Source organism: Chaetodon auriga, chromosome 4 (genome assembly GCF_051107435.1).
Source record: "Chaetodon auriga isolate fChaAug3 chromosome 4, fChaAug3.hap1, whole genome shotgun sequence".
NCBI classification, from domain to species: Eukaryota; Metazoa; Chordata; class Actinopteri; order Chaetodontiformes; family Chaetodontidae; genus Chaetodon; species Chaetodon auriga.
Window position 1 is genome coordinate 30,288,560 of NC_135077.1, and position 20,808 is coordinate 30,309,367.

Sequence of the window (20,808 nt, forward strand, 5' to 3'; positions counted from 1 at the left end):
GAAATAAATGAACACTTTTGTTATGTCTTATGTATTTAATAAATTACTGACCAGGAAGCAAGACTGTACAAAACAGTGGCTACATTGCTTTTTGCTTCACAAATAATCATTCAATATTATAGTTATACCCAAAAAAACTGGGTCACAAAGAGGGATGTGCTAAACAACAGTGAGACATTCATGTTAAAACCAGTTATTCTTAAACAAGCATATCTCGACACAAGTTTTATAATCTTTCTATCTGGACAGTCTGAAACCACTGTCACACCAAGGTTGCAGTTGCCTTTTTGAGTTATTCAACAGACCATACACTTATGGAGTAATTTTCTACCACAGCTGTGAAACACTTTCTGTACTTCCATATAGTACATCCATATATGTTTCTTGCTTGCCAGTGCATTTGAGTAAGCTGCAGTTAGTGTGGGTACCATCCTTCAGCAGGGAAGGGCTTTGGTACATTAATTTCATGTACAGTATGTGCATCCAGTACAGAACCAGGTGCTGGTTGAAGCTTGAAGAAAATGCTATCTGGGCTTAACAGGTGATAAGTGACTTTTTAATGTGACAGATCAACGACATTTGCTATTTAATAATGAACTTGATAATATAGTCTTTGTTAGGCTTGGCCTTAATTTAGAAGTGACTGGACTCAATATACAGATTGGAGACAAGAGTACAAAAAGAACAAAAACAAATTTATTAACAAAATAACCAACAAAAGGCACACTCATAAGGAGTGGAAACAAACTAACAGAAATCGCACTCAACAGGTGGAACGATAAACAAAATTGCACTCAACGAGCGGAACAAACAATTTCCCCCCCATGGGTGATTGAGGCTGGGAAAAGGCTGGACGTGGCTGGTAGGCACTGTGAAAAGACAGAAGCACAAGTGAGGGCAAAAGAAAAAAGCACCGGAGAATATGGCGAGACAGCAACTAGACTAACGACTGGAAAACTCATGGGAGATATCAGGATAATCCGGCAACAGCCCAAGCTGAGCGTTTTCCTTATATACTGAGCCCTAATCAAGCTGATGTGCTCCAGGTGCACTGCTGGAGAGGTGGAGCCAGCTGGGTGCTGGGAAACACCCAGCTGAGACAGACAGGGGAACAGACAGACAGACACATAAGGTGTGTCCCAATTCAGGGGCTGCATCCTTCGGAGGACCCAGCCTACGCGGTCTCTGGAGGCTGGGTCCTGCGGAGGATCCTCCGTCGGCCGCATCAACTATCGGTAAATGGGACGGTCTAGCCTTCGGAGCATTTCCTGATTGCGTCACGACGTCATAACCCTCCTAACCCGGGAAAAACACACGTAGGGGGTGCAGAGATGCGCCCGTACAGCTCCTATCGCTTGTAAGAGGCGCGAAATGTAGCCTATTATACAACTTACAAATTCACCTGATGTGAATATCTTCACAGCTTCGCGTCGGACGGTTCACTCCTCCGCGTCGTCCATTCATTTCTGATAATGGACGCCTCGAAGGGCATTATCCCGCTTTTACCATGGTCACTTACGAAAGAAATAAATATTAAATCAATCATTAATACGTGAATGTTGTTTTTTTTTTTTTTACCGTTAAAATCGTAAGTTTTTAACAAGAAGCGGCTGAGTGGACTATTTAATATCGCTCGTTGTGACGCGTTGCCAAGGTAACCGGCTCTGGCCACAGAACCTGCAGCTCGGTCGGCGCAACTGTTATATTAGACCTAATCAGTGGAGGGAAGTAACATGATTGCTTAACGTTATGTTACGTGATACAAAGTATCATTTCAGAGGGCAAGTGCACCTCTTACCGCTTGTGTGTGTCCAGAGGATGATGCCAAATTTTGTTTCAAAGACTCAAAGTCCACAGATAGTTTCCTAAATCATTTTTATTGCAAGAAATATTATCCACCATTCACGCTGATCATTAAATGTGGTTAAAGGAAACTATAAAATCACTCATGTTGTCTACTGTCTTGCCGTTGTGTTAAATAAACTGTGAAATAACGTGTGTTCTGAGTTTCTGTTGCCACGGTTACCAACTAGCGTTTGAGCTAGCGCAATAATTTAGAACAATCAGGCTATTTGACCGTAACTTTTTTATAGTTGTCCTACAACACTTTCTAACGGACACCCTGCAGCCAATCACAATCGAGTATTCACCCAAAATAAGATATTAGTTGACATGCGAGCTTGTAGCATTTGTAATTGAAGAGTTTTAATAAGGCTAACAGTTAACTGAGCTCCTCATATCAACAGGTCGCCATTATTTAAAAAAAAAAAAAACAATCGCGCAAAGCATCTTGGGATATGGGAGGACATGAAGGATAGTAGCGACGCATCCTCCAAATACAGGGAAAAGGAGGACGCATTTGTCGGCTGCATTTGGAGGATCCTTCGAATTTGGACGAATTGGGACAGCCTTCGCGCAGCGTTATGACGTAATCGGCCTTCAAATCCATCCTCCGAAGGATGCAGCCCCTGAATTGGGACACAGCTATAACACTAGGGGGAAAAGGAAACAGAGAACACTAGGAGCAGACAGATTTAGCGTATCCTAACAGTTTATAGTACATAGTATCAATTAAAGTGTCTGTTAGAATTATAATGGAACATATTGACACTATACAGGGTAGTAGAACTCTGAAACACTCTAGTAAAATACAGCTGCAGTTAAGAAACATAAACCACCATGTTCTGAACACATGAATACCATTTGCATTCCCACATGATGGGAAATGTGGGCCATCTCTACAGGACGACACTTTGCTTACTTCTGCATTGGCACTGATGGAAAGAAACAAACATGTAGAAGAGTTAACATGAAACAGAATGGGATAATTCTGAGCAGAGGATGCCTGCATTTAGGTCCCCTTGCTTCATTGTTCTCCCTGTGTGAAAAATCATCCAACTTTATACATTAATATGTTATATTGTGTTGCATAACTAAATTGAAAATGAGTTACTAAACTAAAAAGTTACTTAGAAACACATCACATCATTTTGTTGGAAGGAAAATAATTTAGCTACTTTTCAATGAGGTAACTAGTAACTAACTAACTACTATTTTGTAGAAACTGGCACATCAGTGCTGTTAATTGAACAAAGACCAAATATTCAACAATAGACATTGTGATAGGAAGCAAAGATAAAACAAATAGATAATGAGACAAAAAGAGAAATGGAGAAAAGATGCAAGGCAGAGGAAGAAAGATTAGAACACACAGAACATGAGGAGTGTGTTTGGTTGATTTGCTCTGTGAAGCTTCAAGCTACAACCAGATGTCCTCTCTCTCTTTCTCTCTCTCTCTCTGCACTGCAGCTACTACACATGGCCATTGCCATCAAGAGTGACACAGCAAACTTTTAAAAACATGTTTTGTTACCATTTGAGAACACTTACAATATCATAAAAATATTTTTGATTCAAGGATAATCCGCTTATTTTCAGTGTGAGCTTTATAATGTGTTGATCCTCCTTCCACTGGCTCAGTATAAGCACATTTAGCAGTGGTTTGCTTTGACTGTATGCATCTGCTCTTCATTCTAATGCCCTGCATGAGCACAGAACCAAAGCTGCAGTGTAATTGTGGTAAATTGAAAGTCTTTTGATGCAGTGAACACCACCCAGCTTTTGCTGCCCATAGCAGTGATCTGAATTTTCCAGTGGCATACAAACTTTTAATTTTTAACTTTGCATGAACATGCGATACAGTAAATCAGTAACTATATCAGCACGATTGCTTCACTTGTTGTTGTTGTCTATTCTACAATTACTTACAATTGCAATTCAAGATGGGCCCACAAGAGTGGCAGCTAGTGACTGCTCTGACCTCTATTCTTTGTTTTAGTAACAGTTTTTGTGCTTTTTGAGTGTTTCTTTCCTCACGAGTCTCGGTCAATCTTGTTCACCTGCGGGCGTACAACTGGTTTTGGTTCCTGGATCCACTATTTATACACGGTGTGCACGAAGGTACTCCCAGTGGAAAGACCAGAGATCCCTGTGGAAATAAGTAGAGGTAATCAGGAGATGACGAGCTGAGAGAAGAAAAGATAGTACCATCCATATCATCTATTATTATGGATGATAAGTGAGATGTAAGGAGGGAATACCCAGAGTGCAGCATCATGTGCCTCACAGAAATGTGGCTGAATGAAATCACTTTGGACTCACATGTTACTCTGGGCTGCACTCTGTTGTGAGTTACTGCTGCTGCTGTTACTCTGGGTGGGGGAATAGCGATTTTTAGGAACAAAAAATGGTAGAACTCAGGGCACATCAGTGTAGATGAGCAACGCTGCATGAGAGACATGAGCTGCTAGCTGTTAGCACTTGGCAAATTACCTTCTGAGAGAGTTCTCGTATATAATCGCGATAACACTGTACATCTCTGTGTCTGCCAATGCTGCAGCAGCCTGCGTGCTCCTACACAATGTGGTTTCACAGCTGCAGACATCACATCTCCAGTCCCTCCTCCTCATCTCCAGTGACTTCAGTTGTGCTTCCCAATCTTCCACTCTCTCCACCTTCATCTAATATGTTAGATGCCACACCAGAGACAATAGAACCTTGGACTTACTGTTTCAAACATAAAAAACATCTACAGCTCTTCACCCCTCCCCTCGCTGGGCGACTCTGATCACAACCAGGGGCATGTTGCACAAAAGTAGGATAAAGACATCCAGGATAAGTGACTGAGCTGAGTTCAACTAATCCAAAACATGAGCATCCAGGCTTAATCGGTTGCACAAAGACCAAGCCAGGATGAGCAGACACGGATTCATCAAGCCAGGTGAAACCTATCCTGGATAAGTATGTGCACGCGGCTTCCTCAAATAGACCCCGCTGTCGATCACAGATTCAATGATTCACCATGGCAACTAGAGCGGCGTACTTTTCCCCATCGGAGGCAGAAATCCTCATGGAGGCTTACAAGGAGGTGAAGGACCAAATTAAAACGAAAGGTAACACTGCCACAGTTATAAGTGAAATTGTGTAAATGTAACTCCATCAGACTGACCTTGATAATTTTCCTTTGGGATAAATAAAGTTGATCTTATCTCATGTATGTTGTTCATTCATTCATTCATCTCCTATACCCAACCATCCCTTTCGGGGTTGTGGGGGGGCTGGAGACTATCCCAGCTGTCAACGGGCGAGAGGCGGGGTACACCCTGAACCGGTCACCAGTCGATTGCAGGGCAACATATACAGACACCAACCATTCACACTCACACTCACACCTAAGCACAATTTAGAGTCACCAATTAACCTAATGAGCATGTTTGTGGTCAGTGGGAGGAAGCCGGAGTGCCCGGAGAGAACCCACGCGTGCACGGGAAGAACATGCAAACTTTACACAGGAAGGCCCTGCCCGACCCGGGGATCCAACCGGCAACCTTCTTGCTGTGAGGCACGCGCACTACCTGCTGCGCCACTGTGCCGCCATGTATGTTGTTTTATTAGCATATATAAAAGAGTGTGTGTATATAGATTAAACATGACTGGGACATGGCAGCAAGTCAAGATTAAATACAAACACATCTTGCAGAATGGTAAGTGCCCTGACTAATACTTAAGAATGCACAATAACCACCTTTTTCATCATAGCTGTCAAGAATGTCACTCTATTTATGAGGTTGTGATGATGAGATTTTGTATTGACAGGTGAATTCTCTGGTGTCTTGCTGGGGGACAGGGGGTATGCCTGCCAGCCTTTTCTCCTGACACCATACACAGACCCCCAGGAAGCATAGCAGGCCTACAATCATTCCCACGCCAGGACAAGGGCCAGGATTGAAATGACTTTTGGCCTCCTGAAGGCACACTTTCATTGTCTTCATGACTTACTGTGCGTTCAGACCAAAAGAGGCAAAAGAGGCAAAAGAGGCAAGGACGCCGGAAGTTAATACATTTTCAATGAGAGCCCGGCGTCCTGAGCGGCCAAAGCGTAGCCGCCATCAGCCGTGCGTCTAGAGCGTCCAAAGCGGCTAAAGCGTCCAAAGCGGCACCAGATGAAAAGTTGAAATTCGGTTAACTTTATGGTAATTAGCTATGACGCGGTTCAGCGGCAACCGGCGGCAACCAATCAGAGTAGAGGTGTCCTTCGCTCGAGCGGGCCCCAAAGAACAACACATGTAACTTTGGTTCCTAGTTCCGTCATGGATGCCGAGAAATTGATCACTTGTGTGCGGGCACAGCACACATCACAGCGATGTCATCCAAATCCATGATGAGTCGATATGATTTTGAGGGTTAAACGCGCATATTTATAGTCGTCGCAGACCATGTTGATGATACAATAATAACAATTATGAGCGGGAGTTAATTTAATTCGCTAACGGCCTCACCCCATTTTCCCCGTTCTTCCAAAAAAGGAACACTCTTTGGCCACACACACACACACACACACACACACACACACACACACACACACACACACACACGAACTTGACGAACTTGTATGACACCAAACGAAAGACAAGCAGACAACACCACATGCGTAATTGTGCACAGAGATGCTGCAGCTGAGACGTAAGGAGCGCGCATTTGCATCCGTGTGTGTGTGTGTGTGTGTGTGTGTTCTATAGGCCTAAAGAAAATTACCCCGGAGCCGGAAAACATAACAATCTTGTGGCCAAAGAGCGTTTTACTTTTTTGGAAGAACGGGGAAAAATGGGGTGAGGCGGTTATGACATTAAATTAACTCTCGCTCATAATTGTTATTATTGTATCATTAACATGGTCATTAACACGGCGGCATGGTCAAAATCATATGGACTCATCATGGATTTGGATGACATCACTGTGATGTGTGCTGCTGCCTGCCTGTACACCTGAAGAAGACGCTTGAAAAAAAAAAAAAGCACTTTTCACTGCACACATCAAGATATTTTTGCTCTATTTAAATGTCAGTTAGTTGATAAAATGTTTTGTTGTGCAATGTGTCATCTCATTCAGATGAAGCAAGAAAGGCTTGCATGCCCAGGGTACGTCTTTGCCACAGAATTTTAGTATATTTCAAAGTTGTAAAAGTTTGATGTTGTGGTGGGTAAATCATAATGCCCTTTGTTAATTGCTTCCTCCTCAATACGTCAATCCGCTCGTGACTAGATGGTGATTTTGATTTATGTTCATGCTCTGAGATTTTTTTTTTTTCTGTATTTAATGGCACACAAAACCTCCTATGCAACTAGGCATGCTTTAAACTGAAGGTGAACAACAGCAAGCAGCACTATGCCGCTGTCAAGAAGTCTGCTTTGCGGCTCCTTTAAATGACTAGCGCGATTTAACTTTGACGTCAGTCACGTGAAGAGCGACCAAAGCGGCTAAAATATTTTGCCGCTTTGGAAGCTGTCCTGTTTCTCGCGCAGCCTCGGGCGTCCTTGCCTCTTTTGCCTCTTTTGGTCTGAACGCACAGTTACGGGTCAGCCCTTTGAGGGCGTGTGACATCACTGTGGCCTGTGCTGTCCTCCACAATGTGGCCTGCCTGAGGAAGGAGAGGGCCCCCAGAGTGCCATCACACATGGACTGGGACAATCCTGCCATCATCCCTGATGACGACAGTGGTTAGCTGGTCAGGGCCCCATATGTGTTGAATTATTTTAGTTAACATGCATGCTTTAAATTTCAGTTAAATATGTCCTGCATTGGCAGAGACACATGCTGTTAATTTCAATTAAATGTGGCCTGCATTGGCAAAGGAATTTGTGTTTTTTTTTTTTTCTTTTTTCAATTTAGATTGATTTAGCCTCTTATGTTTGTGCTGTATACTGTGTGTATACAAGCTTGCAGGGAGGCTACTGCATCCATTCATTTGTCTGTTCATTTGTTGTGTACGGATTTGTCCTGCATTTATTTCAGCGTGCAGACATGTGGGGTGTATTATATACAGACCTTTGAATGTGTATTTATTCTTGATTCTGTGCTTTCTATCTTGTAGAGTCACTGTGTGACTTCAGTTTTGAAAGGAACTGAAGCTTGATTTATCCTTATTCAATAAAGGAACATCATGTTACTCTTTGATGTGTATTTATATTTATATTGGATTATTTTATATCTAGTCTATGGGAAACTGTCTATCTAATGATTGCAACATCATCAAAAATAATCATTTATCTACAATGATTCATTAATTCATTGATCTTCTGTACCCGCGTGTCCCTTTCGGGGTTGCGGGGGGCTGGAGCCTATCCCAGCTGTCAATGGGTGAGAGGCGGGGTACACCCTGAACCGGTCGCCAGCCGATTGCAGTCTACAATGATTGAAATTAATGAAATTAATTAAAATTGAAATTAATGATGCTTATGTTTTGTGTTAATGTTTAAATAATGACAGTGGATCTAGTTGAATGTGATAACAATGTGTAGTGGGCAGTGGAATAACTATTGGTTTCCGTTTGTGATGACTGCTGACTGAGATAAGGGATGAGATTAAATAGATCCTGGAACTTAGCCTGGTCTGGAGCAGGCTAGCTCCACAGAATAAATCTCCATGGTAACTTATCCCATAACATATTCCTCTTTCCACTATCCTGCTTTTGTGTAACTGGATCATGGATAAGTTGAGCCAGGATAACCGACATATCCTGGCTTAATCCCTTATCCCAGTTTTGTGCAACGGGCCCCAGGTTTATCTGCTCCCTGCCTACATACCAATGGTGAAAAAACAAGCACCAACCATAGGGTATGTATGGAGATGGTGTGAGGAGACCAGTATGGCACTGAGGGACTGCTTTGAAACCACTGACTGGGAAGTGTTGTGCAGTCCACACTGGGAGGACGTTCACAGTTTAACAACCTGCATCACAGACTACATTAACTTATGAGTGGAAAACACTGTGTCTATCAGGAAGGTACTGTGTTTCTCAAATAACAAGCACTGGGAGTCCCTAGAACTGAAAGCCCCTATTGAATGAGAAGAAGAGGGTTTTTAGATCTGGGGACAAAAAAGAGCTGAGGAGGGTGCAGAGGGAGCTGAAAAGGGAGATAAGGAAAGACAAGGACAGTGGACAGTGGGAGGGCCCCAGAATCTGGAGACCGGAAATGGGCAAATTAACTGAATCTGTTTTTCAACAGATTTTCTACCCTTGTTCCCTGTCCCACCTGCCAGAACCCAGATCTGATGGTGTTATTCTGTTGATTGACAAACAACAGAGGATGGCCGCAGGACCGTATGGCCTCAGTCCCAGGCTCCTCAGATCCTGCTCTGATCAGCTGAGCGGGATCATTGGACATCTGTTTAACCTGAGCCTGAGACTGGGAAGGGTGCTACGCCTCTGGAAGACGTCCTGCGTGGTACCTGTGCCAAAGACCCCACATCCCAAGGACCCTTGCTGCTACAGGCCGGTGGCCTTAACATCCCACCTCATGAAGGCCCTGGAGCGGCTGGTCCTTGCCCACCTGCGCCCCCTGGTGAGCTTGTCCATGGACCCACTGCAGCCTGGCATCGGAGTGGACGATGCCCTCATCTTCCTCCTCCATCGAGCTCTATCTCACCTGGAATCGCCTGGGAGCTCTGTTCGGGTCCTTTTTCTGGACCTTAGCAGTGCTTTTAACACCATCAGGCCACCCATCCTGAGACACAAGCTGGAGCTTTCAGGGGTGGACCAACACCTCACATGCTGGATAGTGGACTACTTTTCCAACCGCCCACATTTTGTGAGGACACGGGACTGTGTGTCAGGGACTGTCCTCTGCAGTGTGGGGCCCCCCAGGGAACGGTGCTGGCACCGTTCCTCTTCACCCTCTACACAGCAGACTTTTCACACCTGTCACCCACTTGCCACCTGCAGAAGTTCTCTGATGACTCTGCCATTGTCGGCCTCATCACAGATGGGGACGACAGGTCATACAGAGGACTCATCCAGGATTTTGTGGACTGGTGCCAGCAGAACCACCTCCAGATTAACGCGGGTAAAACCAAGGAGCTGGTTGTGGACTTTCGTCGGCGCACGCACTCTTCACCAACACCAGTGAACATCCAGGGAAGGGACATTGAGATGGTGACATCTTATAAGTACCTGGGTGTTCATCTGAACAACAAACTGGATTGGACTCATAACACCACTGCACTTTACAAAAAAGGACAGAGCAGACTCTATCTGCTCAGGAGGCTGAGATCTTTTGGGGTGCGTGAGGCACTCCTAAAGACCTTCTATGACTCTGTTGTGGCCTCTGCCATTTTCTATGGTGTAGTCTGCTGGGGGAGCAGCATCACTACAGCTGACAGGAAGAGGCTGGACAAACTTATCAAGAAGGCCAGCTCTGTCCTGGGATGCCCTCTGGAACTGGTGGAGAAGGTGGGGGGGAGGAGGATGACAGCCAAGCTGTCCTCCATGACAGACAATGACTCCCACCCCCTCCAACACACACTCACTGCACTGAGGAGCTCCATCAGTGACAGGATGCTACATCCAAAGTGTGTGAAAGAGCGGTATCGCAGGTCATTCCTTCCTGCAGCTGTCAGATTGTACAACAAAAGCTACTCCAAGTAATCAGTGCAATAGTCTGGACAATAAGCTGTGCAATAAAAACATGCAGGGTTCTAAATTAACTTTTTTGATCACCAGCCAATGTGGCTGGTGACCTTCTAAAGTTACCAGCCAATCAGAATTTCCACTAGCCAAATTTTTTCCCGGTGAAAATAAGAGAGATTATGAGTGCCACTGAATGCATTTGATCATTTTATTTACATTGTTGGCATGAAAAATGCACAGAAAGTACAACACGTGAAACAAAATATACACAGAAAGTGCAAACATTTAATTTATACAAACAAAAAATGCTGTCAGATTTATTTTATAAAAGACATTTTTCCAGTAAGTATTTAGTATCATTACATTCCTAATAAAATGTATTTTTCCTTTCAACTTAAAGTGTTTCTGCTTTCCTTCTTTAATAAGAAATATATATAAGTAACTGCCATGACTTTCTTTTTTTTTCTTTCGTGTACATGCAGCAATCCTTACAAAACATGACGGCATTTTCGTGATCAAACACAAGCCATTCACGACCTGTCAGCCATTTAGCGTTAAACTTTCTTTTCTTCGTTTCACACGCTTTGTCGACATTCTCATCCCCTGCCTCCTTCCTCTTCTCGCCCCCAGACGTCTGTCCCAACCACTGCAGCATTTAGTTAAACTTTACTTTTTACTTTTAGCTAGCTCAGTCTCCTTTTTTACAGTTTATACGCTGCCGTTCATTCTTCTTCTTCTTCTTTGTGTTTGCGTTTCCGTGGTTTCTCGCGCCGGTTGCACTACAGACTGTAGTGTGCCTGCGCACAGCCAATGGGCGTCTTATACGTCATCACGTAGCATTACGACAGTGTTCATGGGAAATGTAGGACGGACCGTCAGGGGACAAATGACCAAGAACTGTAGAGCGGCTCTGACTGACATGATTGCCTAATGCATTACCGGCCAAATTGGCTAGTAAGTTTTTATTTACACCCGCCAATATGAATTTTAACCCGCATTTGGCGGGTTGGCGGGTGTTAATTTAGAACCCTGAAAACATGTACATAACAGTCTGTAAATACGATCTACAATTTCTTAAAATTTTTTTTACAATTTCTTTCTTTTTATTTTTATTTAAATCCTCACTCTTTTGTATATACTGTTTTTGTTTCTAATTTGCATGCACTTCTTCTATTAATCTTTACTGATGCTGCTGTATTCTGGAATTTCCCCTCGCGGGACAAATAAAGGAATATTGATCTTGATCTTGATCTAGTAGTGGTAGACAGATGGATTCATGATAGACATTGTGATCCTGAGTGACAGCAACATCAAGAAGAAGGAACACAAGAATCTCAAAAAATACCAAGGGCCCTATATTATTATTATTATTATTATTATTATTATTATTATTATTATTATTATTTTTATTTTTTTTTAATTTATTTATTTATTTTTTTTATTTATTTACTTTCCCATCATAGACGTTGTCATGGTGACATTAACTGCAGGAGAATGCTGTGTGTTGTTGCTGCAGATTTTACACATTAATATTTTCTATAAGCTCCAAAAGCTAAGATAGGGAACACAATAAATACTGTAAATGTAGTTGCAAGAATATGTCCGAGTCAGAAATAAGTATGGATTAACTGTCTCCATATTCCCCATATATACAGTAGTTCATCAACATCTTATCAGAAATTACATATTTACAAGTCAATTCCCTGTTTTACATGGAATAAAATAATCTGCAGTCATATTGCTTTAAGTTTGTCTATGTGTGTTTCAGGTATCCCAGTTGAATCCAAAGTGAACATCTTCATCAACAGCTTTGGGTCCATTCAGGAGACCACTATGGTGACACATATGCACACCACAAACAATTAATGTTGATTTTTTTAATTTTCTTTTGTTCCAATTTCTGAATTTCTTTTCATGATTTCTCTTGACTGGCCATCAACAAAAATATTAATATAATATTAGCAGTGTAGTAATAGCACTAGTGCTAGAGATAGTCAAGGTGTCAACGTGGCGACAATTATTAAGTTTATGTCTCTCTTTACAGGACTACAGAATAAATATATTTCTTCGTCAGAGATGGAATGACCCTCGTCTACGACTTCCCACTGATTTCAAGAGTGAGGCACTGACTGTTGACCCCAACATGTTCCAATGTTTGTGGAAACCAGACCTTTTCTTTGCGAATGAGAAAAATGCAAACTTCCATGATGTCACACAGGACAACATTCTGCTCTTCATCTTCAGGAATGGGGATGTCTTGATCAGTATGAGGTACGCATACAAATTTTTCATCTTTTTTTTTAATCAATTTAATTGAATTGAATTTGTATAGTACCAAATCACAACAGAAGATCTCTCAGGACACTTTCCATAAAGAGCAGGTCAGGATCATACAAAATTTACAGAAACCCAACAATTCCCCCTTGAGCAAGCACTTGGTTATCAATCTTCAGGACCCATGACCTGCTCCTTTCCACTCTAAATAGCAAGCACTCCCAGGTGAAAATGATATATACTTAAATTCTACTTTTTGAAGAATGTAGTAAGTACACTTTGTGCTATTTTTGGTGTCTTAATGTATACTTGTAATACTAGTAATACTTGAGTATACTTGAAGTGTAAATACTATGCTATATTTTGCACAGATTTTTACAAACTTTAAGTGTACTGAAGTACACCAGTGAAAAGCATGATTCATGGGCATTCAAAACACACTTACACTACAATTACTTCAAACTTCAAAATAAGTATACTTTATTACTATCAAAAGTATTTATAGTTTAGTGCACTTTTTTAAAAGTACACTTGTGTACAATCTATAATGCGCTTACAATAAAGTACACTTAAGTATTTTTAAATACTGCTTTAAGTAGTGTAGAATTGGTATATTAGTTTTTAATACATTTAAGTAGAACTTAATGAGATTGATTTAGAAGTAAACTTTTTTAAAAGTATATGTCAAATATAGTTTGAATTAACCACAAAAAGTAAAAGTCGTAATGACTTTTCTGTGACTTTTAAATTATATTTCTATCACACTGAAGTATAGTGCTTTTTGACCTGGACCACCAACAACAGAGCCTCTGCTTTTGCACTCAACCACTGGTATCAACCACCTCAGTCCAGACTGGAATATCTTTACAACCATTACATGGATTGCTTGAAGTTTGGCACGCAGATTCTCTTAAACTTTTAATATAGTGCCTTCATCCAGTCAAAAATTCAAACTGTCCAGGATAAATACTTGCAAAATGAATGACATTCCCATCTGCCTCAGCTGCACTTTGTGTTTAGCACTAATTAGCATCAAAACACACTATCTGGAGATGGAAAATATTGATAAACATTTAACCTGCTTAGCATTAGCATTCAAGTATTGTCATTGTGAGTATGTCAGCATTCCGACATTATCATTTAGCTCAGCATGCCTAAGTAAAGCCTCCCAGAACCACTTAGTGCTACAGGCTGTTTGCTTTGTGCCTACAAACCAAACTGCAGTAGTGTTGAGAAGATTTGTTCAGAATTGGAAACATTAAGATTTTCTGTTGAATGACCTGGAGATTACACATAAGAAGTAATACTTTTCACAATTTTTTATTTTGATATATCTTTGTGTCCCTCTATATCTTCTTCTATCAGAGTGCTTAGACGGACCTGGGGTTCTAAACTGGAATATAGAATATATAAAGGAAGGATTGTTAATAGAGTAGACAAGCGATGCATTTTAAATTCAAAAAGTAATATTTTTAAATGGGGTTGCTTTGTTCTGTCCCCTCATAAACCTTGTATATATGTATTTCTGTATGCAGGCTATCGGTGACACTGTCTTGTCCCTTAGATCTTACACTCTTCCCAATGGACACACAGCTGTGTAAGATGCAGCTGGAGAGCTGTGAGTATACACTCACACACACACACACACACACACACACACACACACACACACACACACACACACATATTCATACAATCGTGGCTAGGCACCTGCTTATTACGAGCTTTAACCAAAACATGGTATGGTGTTTCCCAAATAACAAACCCTGGATGGTGGCTCATCAGGGTACAGTGCTCTCTCCTTTCCTGTTCACCCTGTACACATAGGACTTCAGAAACAACACTAACAGCTGTCATTTCCAGAAGTTCTCCAATGATACAGCCATTGTTGGATGTGCTGGACAACCTCTATCAGCCCCTGCATGAGATGAGGAGGGCCTTAAGCAGCTCCCTCAGCAGCAGACTATTGCGTCTACTGTGCAAGAAGGAATGCTACCGCAGGTCCTTCATTCCAGCAGCTGTCAGACTGTTCAACTCCAGCATCATTCAACACACAGTGTTGAATAATTACAGCCAATGAAACAGCTTTTGACAAGTATTACAGTTAACTGTTAACATTCTACAAGCCAGTGTAAATCCATTTGATTACTTTAGCAGAAATTATGTAAACAGTGAAGTTAACTTCCCTGTCAGACAGAAGAGATAATGGCTTTTTACAGTCATCTTCCAATAAATCATCTGCACTTCAGTGTTTCTCTGAGAATGAGATTTTGTCTCATGAACAGTACATTTATCTTAAAAACAGGACAGTATGCAGGACTTACAATAGCGACTAATGTCATTCTGCCACTTTGCTGGCACTTTGTACCTTGCATGAATGCTGCAAAGCGGGTGTGAGAATCGGTGACACTAGAAAGGAGTGTCAGCATATTAGAGTAAAAAAAGATTTTGAAGATGAATGAGTGTGAGAAATGAACTGTAGTCAGATCATTTTTATCTTGCTTTCTGTGTCATAATGTTTTAGAATAAAATTTAAAAAACGATAGAAAGAGAGGATATCAGTATTATTTTTGGACCTCTGCTTCAAATTTTTGATTTTTAAAATGTATTTTGTTGTGTTAGTAATTGTTAAATAGCCAGATCATGGCTCTTATTGAAACAGTTTTAACCAAAGTAAAAGTGAACAAAAAGCCAACACTATTTCCAGTTTTTTTGTGTGAGCTACTAATGTTCATTATTTCAGTTTTGTGTTTGATGTTGCATATCCCTAAGTTCACGTGTCTAACCAAATTGAATCTGGGGGAGTAGGCAGCATCCAGCATAGACAGAACTATATAGTAAACAAAGAGTGGAAGTAATGGGGGGTTAAATGGGACCCAGCAGCAGCTCATTTTCATGATAGGCATCACAAGCAGGTTAATATGGCCATGGTGTTGCAGAATGTGTTGATTTTAGCAGCATTAATTTCTTTTTTTGGCCACTCTTGGAACACAACGTCGACACATTATTATCTTGAAAAGTTGGCATGTCAACAAACACTTGAATATTTACACAATCAGTAGACAGAGAGCAATATTATCTTTTATTTGGAGTGGTGTTTGTGTACACCTGACAAAATGTCCAATATTCATTCTCCTTTTAACTATATTTTGGTTTCCACTAACAACTGAGAGAAAAATCCGGCTCTTAAGCTGCTAAATTCTTCACTATGTCCACCAACTTGGCACTAAATTTGTCAGTCTGCTGGTTCTGGGAAGGTAGTGTACAGTGAAAAAGCTCTGTAGATGAGAGTGGAAAAACTGAGGCAAAACAGCTGTGTTGGTGTGTCTTGCCAAAACTGTGTTGTGTGTATTCTTTCTATTGTGAAGCCTAACAAAGATGTGCACTGCAGTTCCTTCCTGATAAAACATTTGTTCTAATATAACATCTTCAATCCTAAAGGCCTCTACTGGTTGGCAGTTTTTTGTTTTTTTTTTTCATCCTAACAAAAAAATTAATAAAAAACAAATCCTCAATCAATTTGAATAAAGTCATTCATCCAATTGAATGACTTTTTTCTGTATCAAATCAGATTTTTAATGAATATACAGTAATAGAATGAAAATATTTTTCTGTTGAATGCAATATTTCATGCAAAGTATACGAGTATGTAGTGATGCAGAAAAAAGAAAAGGCTGCGAAAAAGACAAAACAAAAACTGATTAAAAAAATCTATCAGAAATCACAAAACAATCATCATTAATATATCATAAATAATATATCAATATTTTCATTTTTATGTTTTAGTTGGCTATACCACCAGTGATCTTGTGTTCATGTGGCAGTCTGACCCAGTTCAGATGGATGAGATTGCTCTCCCTCAGTTCGACATCAAACAAGAGGACATAAAATATGGAAACTGCACAAAGTACTACCAAGGAACAGGTTAGTAATTATTAATTATATAATTAGAATTAAAGCGTTAACACTGCCACTACCTTACACATGAATATAGCAAATAGCCAAGTTACAACTACTACTACAAAATAAACACATCTATGATATTTTATACAGTGTAATATAAAATGTATATTTATAATAAGATACTTTGTTACTTGTTAATATAATAGCTTTTTAATGTTATCAACCATAGTGAATAATATGCAGTCAATAATATCCATTTTAATATGACACATTTCCCATACATAAACTTGATACCATAATATTAAACATTTTTTGTTACAATACTGGAAGGTAAAAATGTTACATGTTTGCATTATGATTTATCAAAGTTGCATGCAAAACTGTCAGCCCTTTATGAATGTGATTATAGTGCTGTATTTCAAAAAAAAAAAAAAAAAATACAAATGGCTTTAATTATTTCAAATGACACTATACTCAAATAGTTCATGAGTGTGTTTTACACCATGCTGATTGCTGCTGGCTTATTGGGTAGGTAAGGGGAGATCTATGGTTATTCTATATTGTACAGGCTCCATCCTCTACAGCAGTATATCCCAACCTTTTTAAGCCACATCACATGTTTTACATTAGAAAAATCACAAGGCACACCACCAAGCAAAAATGTCACAAATAGTATATTTATTGAAATATAATCAAAATCTAGTCTCAATTTACTCAATTTACTTACTCAGTGTGAAACCTGGGCCTGTTTAGTTAAACACAAAGATTGAAGAAAGACACATGGTAAGATTTCACCTGATTGGTGCTCTAAGCCTTAGAGCATCAATCAGGTGAAATTGTATCATCCACGGCACACCTGCTGATTTCTCACGGCACACTTATGTGCCGCGGCACAGTGGTTGGGAAGCACTGCTCTACAGCACATGTGTCAAACTCAAGGCCAGCAATCCGGATTTGGTTTAAAAGTTATATGATTGTTTGAAAATAAAAGTCTATGCTGCTTTGCAGCGCACAGTAACCATAAACTACACCTCCCATAGTGCAGGTCGATTTTGTGAAATGACGGCATCCTGCCGCTGGAATGCAGTGTTTCCATATTGGTGTTTAACTAAAGCAGTTTTCTAACAAGTGATGGAGTTGAAAAAGATCTGCAAATAATCCCAAAATGTCCAAGAAGAGAAAAATTGATGCAGAGGGAAGGCAATTTAATGAAAGATGGGAAAGCAACTACTTGTGCATCAAGGAGAAAAACCAGTATGTCCTCTGTATTACAAGGCAGTGTCAGTGATGAAGGAGTGCAATTTATGTCAGCATTTTGACACCAAATACAGAAGCGGTGCATGCTAAAGCTTTGTGAACAGGTATGCCCTGACCTGATACAGACTTTTCAAAATGTCTGTTTGTGAAGAAACACCGTCGCAGACCAAGTTCAGGAACTGGCATGCAATCTGACAATGCAGCTGTTGATGAATGTGCATGATTACAAATATTTATATAATAATAATAATAATAGAAATTTCACTGATAATAGTAACAGTAGCAGTGGGTATCAAGCAGGACCACATGGCAGTTGGCACAAACATGATCCACAATCCAGGCACATCCATGATCCATGGAAACTTGTAAGGCAAGAAAGCACAAGGACTCCAGGGATGAAGCCAAGTTAGTAACATGTTAATGGGACATTAATGTACAGATGGAGAGGGAGAGGAAGAGAGAGGAACAAATAAATTTATCACAATCACACTGTAGAATTGGAACTTGTGCATCGTACATTTAAGTGAGTTGGCTTGATCTGACTGTTTGGGATTTGACAGAATTTGAAGCTTGGATTTTTCACTTATTTTGAAGCTGGCTTAAAGTAACCCAAGCTGTTGAAAGAGTAACAAGTCCTTCATGTCTGGTGATATTCTTTATTTTTCTTACGACTAACAAAGCCCATGAAAAGACCAAAGCCAGCAGTCCTGCTGAAGTATTGTCTGCATATCCAAAGCCTGATATCCTGTATCTTGTTATTCGGTGTCATGGAGCTTCATTGTTGTGCAAAAACTATTAGAAAGCATAAATGAGTGGGGTAACAAGTGACAGGTTCCTTCTATTATGAATCAGGAACTGGTTGATGATTTTTAACTCTTTCCAGTCAGTGTTGTCAGTGGTTATGGTGTGGTGTATATATATAGTCATGGTCAGTCATGTGTCATCAGGATGAACAGCAGTGGGCTCAGGACACAGCCCACTGTCTGTTTCCGGTGTTCATTCAGTCCATTATTGAGGGTCCTTGTTATATCAGTGATGTAGTTTTCCACACAGCTGTCACATGTCATGTCAAGTTGATACCACACACAACCTAAGACCTCCTCTCCTGGGGGGTTCTAGTGTTTCTGGTCTGTGGTAAATGATGACTCTTTGGGACTTGAAGAAGCAGTCCAGCAATGTATAATTCTGGTGGTCGAGTTGGCAGTGTCCCTTACTGTCTCATAGTTGTGGTTTGATTCTCATTACTGATGAACACTATGTGCACAGTAAAAACAGAGTCAATTCAACTCTTGAGCTACATCACTGACCATAATATCAACAAAAGGCAAGTATGTGATTAACGTAGTAAGGACCTTTTTACTTACATATACATGCTGTGAATATGGGTCTTCCAGATATGTAAAGAGAGCAACTATCCCCTGCATATACAACACTGACACTTTTGAGGGGGATGTCCTAATGTATGAATTCAGTGATTCCAATCACTCAACTGGACACATTTAACAACAATCCAAATACTAACAATTTTTCTATAGCTTACATGCCTGATTCTTACCCATGTGTTTGTGTCATTTCAGCAGTGACAATGTCAATCATCTGTCTTCTGGTGGCATCTTTCAGTGATTTTTGTTTTTGCATACTCCTGTGTAGGGGAATCAGTTTATTAAAACCTCTATATAATGTTGCATTCGTTAATGAAATACAGGGCACCAACCTTCCTCAGCTCAGAGGGATTTTATTTAGCATTTCTTGTAATGCTGATGTAATGATAAGTAGTTTTAAGGGAAAAATGGGGACGCAAATGTAATGTTAATTTCTTGAATGAATGGTTGAGAGAATTTAAGCAACTCTCTTCAAACCCGTTTAAGCATGCCTACTTTGTCAGCAACGCTCCTGTCGAAGTCTGCTCCAAACTGACATGAAGGACTCCAGGCTTTTGTCCGTGGCTCCGATCAGCTCTGCCGGAAGAATCAAGCAAACCACAGTGGAGGGCTGATGTTGGATAGGGATGTTTCAGGAGCTGGAGTTCTACAGTGTCAGTTGCAGACGAGACATTGTCTAACCCGAATTAGCGGGGCAGATTATATTTGCCGAAATGATTAGCACTATTATCGTTAATACTAATAACTGTCTCATGTCAAGCATATACAACCTAACCGCTACGAACCTCTAGATGGCAGTATGGTTCCATGGTAGAACTCAGACAAACCTGTTAGAATTAAAATCACAGTTTTGTCATTTTATTCTAAAAACACCGGAAAGGCATTGATATCATACAGATGATGGGTTTAATACTGTAAGAACATCCAAATTTAAATCAAACATATAGATTTCATTATCCTGGTGTGATGGGAAAAGAGGCACACAGACATACAAAACAGTTTTCGTCAGGAGTGTCTAATTTACAACCCATCAGCATTATCTGATTTTATAGGTTCCTCTGAGACCTGGCACTTGTTCATCCAGACAGTTTTATTGTCCTTGTCTCCCATGGGGCTATCAAGAAAGAATTAGCATCTCCATGAGAAACATCCTTGGTGAAAGGTATCCTTTGAAGTTGAACTGGTTGTATCTTCTGCTCCCCTCAAAGAATGTGGAAGAGGTGTTTCTAAGTCAGATGTCCTGTCTCTCTCCGAAATCACACCTCCCTGTAAACAGTCCAAATAGTTAATAACTCTAAAAAGTTGGGATGTTTTATGACTCCATTTCACCTGAAGGAATGCAAGAAGGGGGGAAGAAGGTCCGTTACAGGTCAGTTCTGCTACACCTGCATGATTTTTTCCACCACCAGGCTTTGTTGCAAGGATTTTTTCAATCAACTTGACTGGAGACAAAATGTGCAGTCAGAAATTTTTAAACCAAATGTACAACTGGAAAACGATAACATAAAAACATTCCCCATCAAATGG

At 40.5% G+C, this 20,808-nt stretch overlaps 1 protein-coding gene across 2 annotated transcripts in view; it reads left to right on the plus strand.

Annotated features, from left to right (window-relative positions):
- Window positions 1–20,808, plus strand: part of LOC143319931 (glycine receptor subunit beta-like) — a 143,592-nt gene that overhangs the window by 95,714 nt on the left and 27,070 nt on the right. For both annotated transcript variants that reach the window (XM_076729214.1, XM_076729215.1), the window contains 4 exons: window positions 12,234–12,301; window positions 12,510–12,736; window positions 14,275–14,357; window positions 16,526–16,663. In XM_076729214.1, the coding sequence (XP_076585329.1) occupies window positions 12,234–12,301; window positions 12,510–12,736; window positions 14,275–14,357; window positions 16,526–16,663 (516 nt within the window). The remainder of the gene's footprint in view (window positions 1–12,233; window positions 12,302–12,509; window positions 12,737–14,274; window positions 14,358–16,525; window positions 16,664–20,808) is intronic.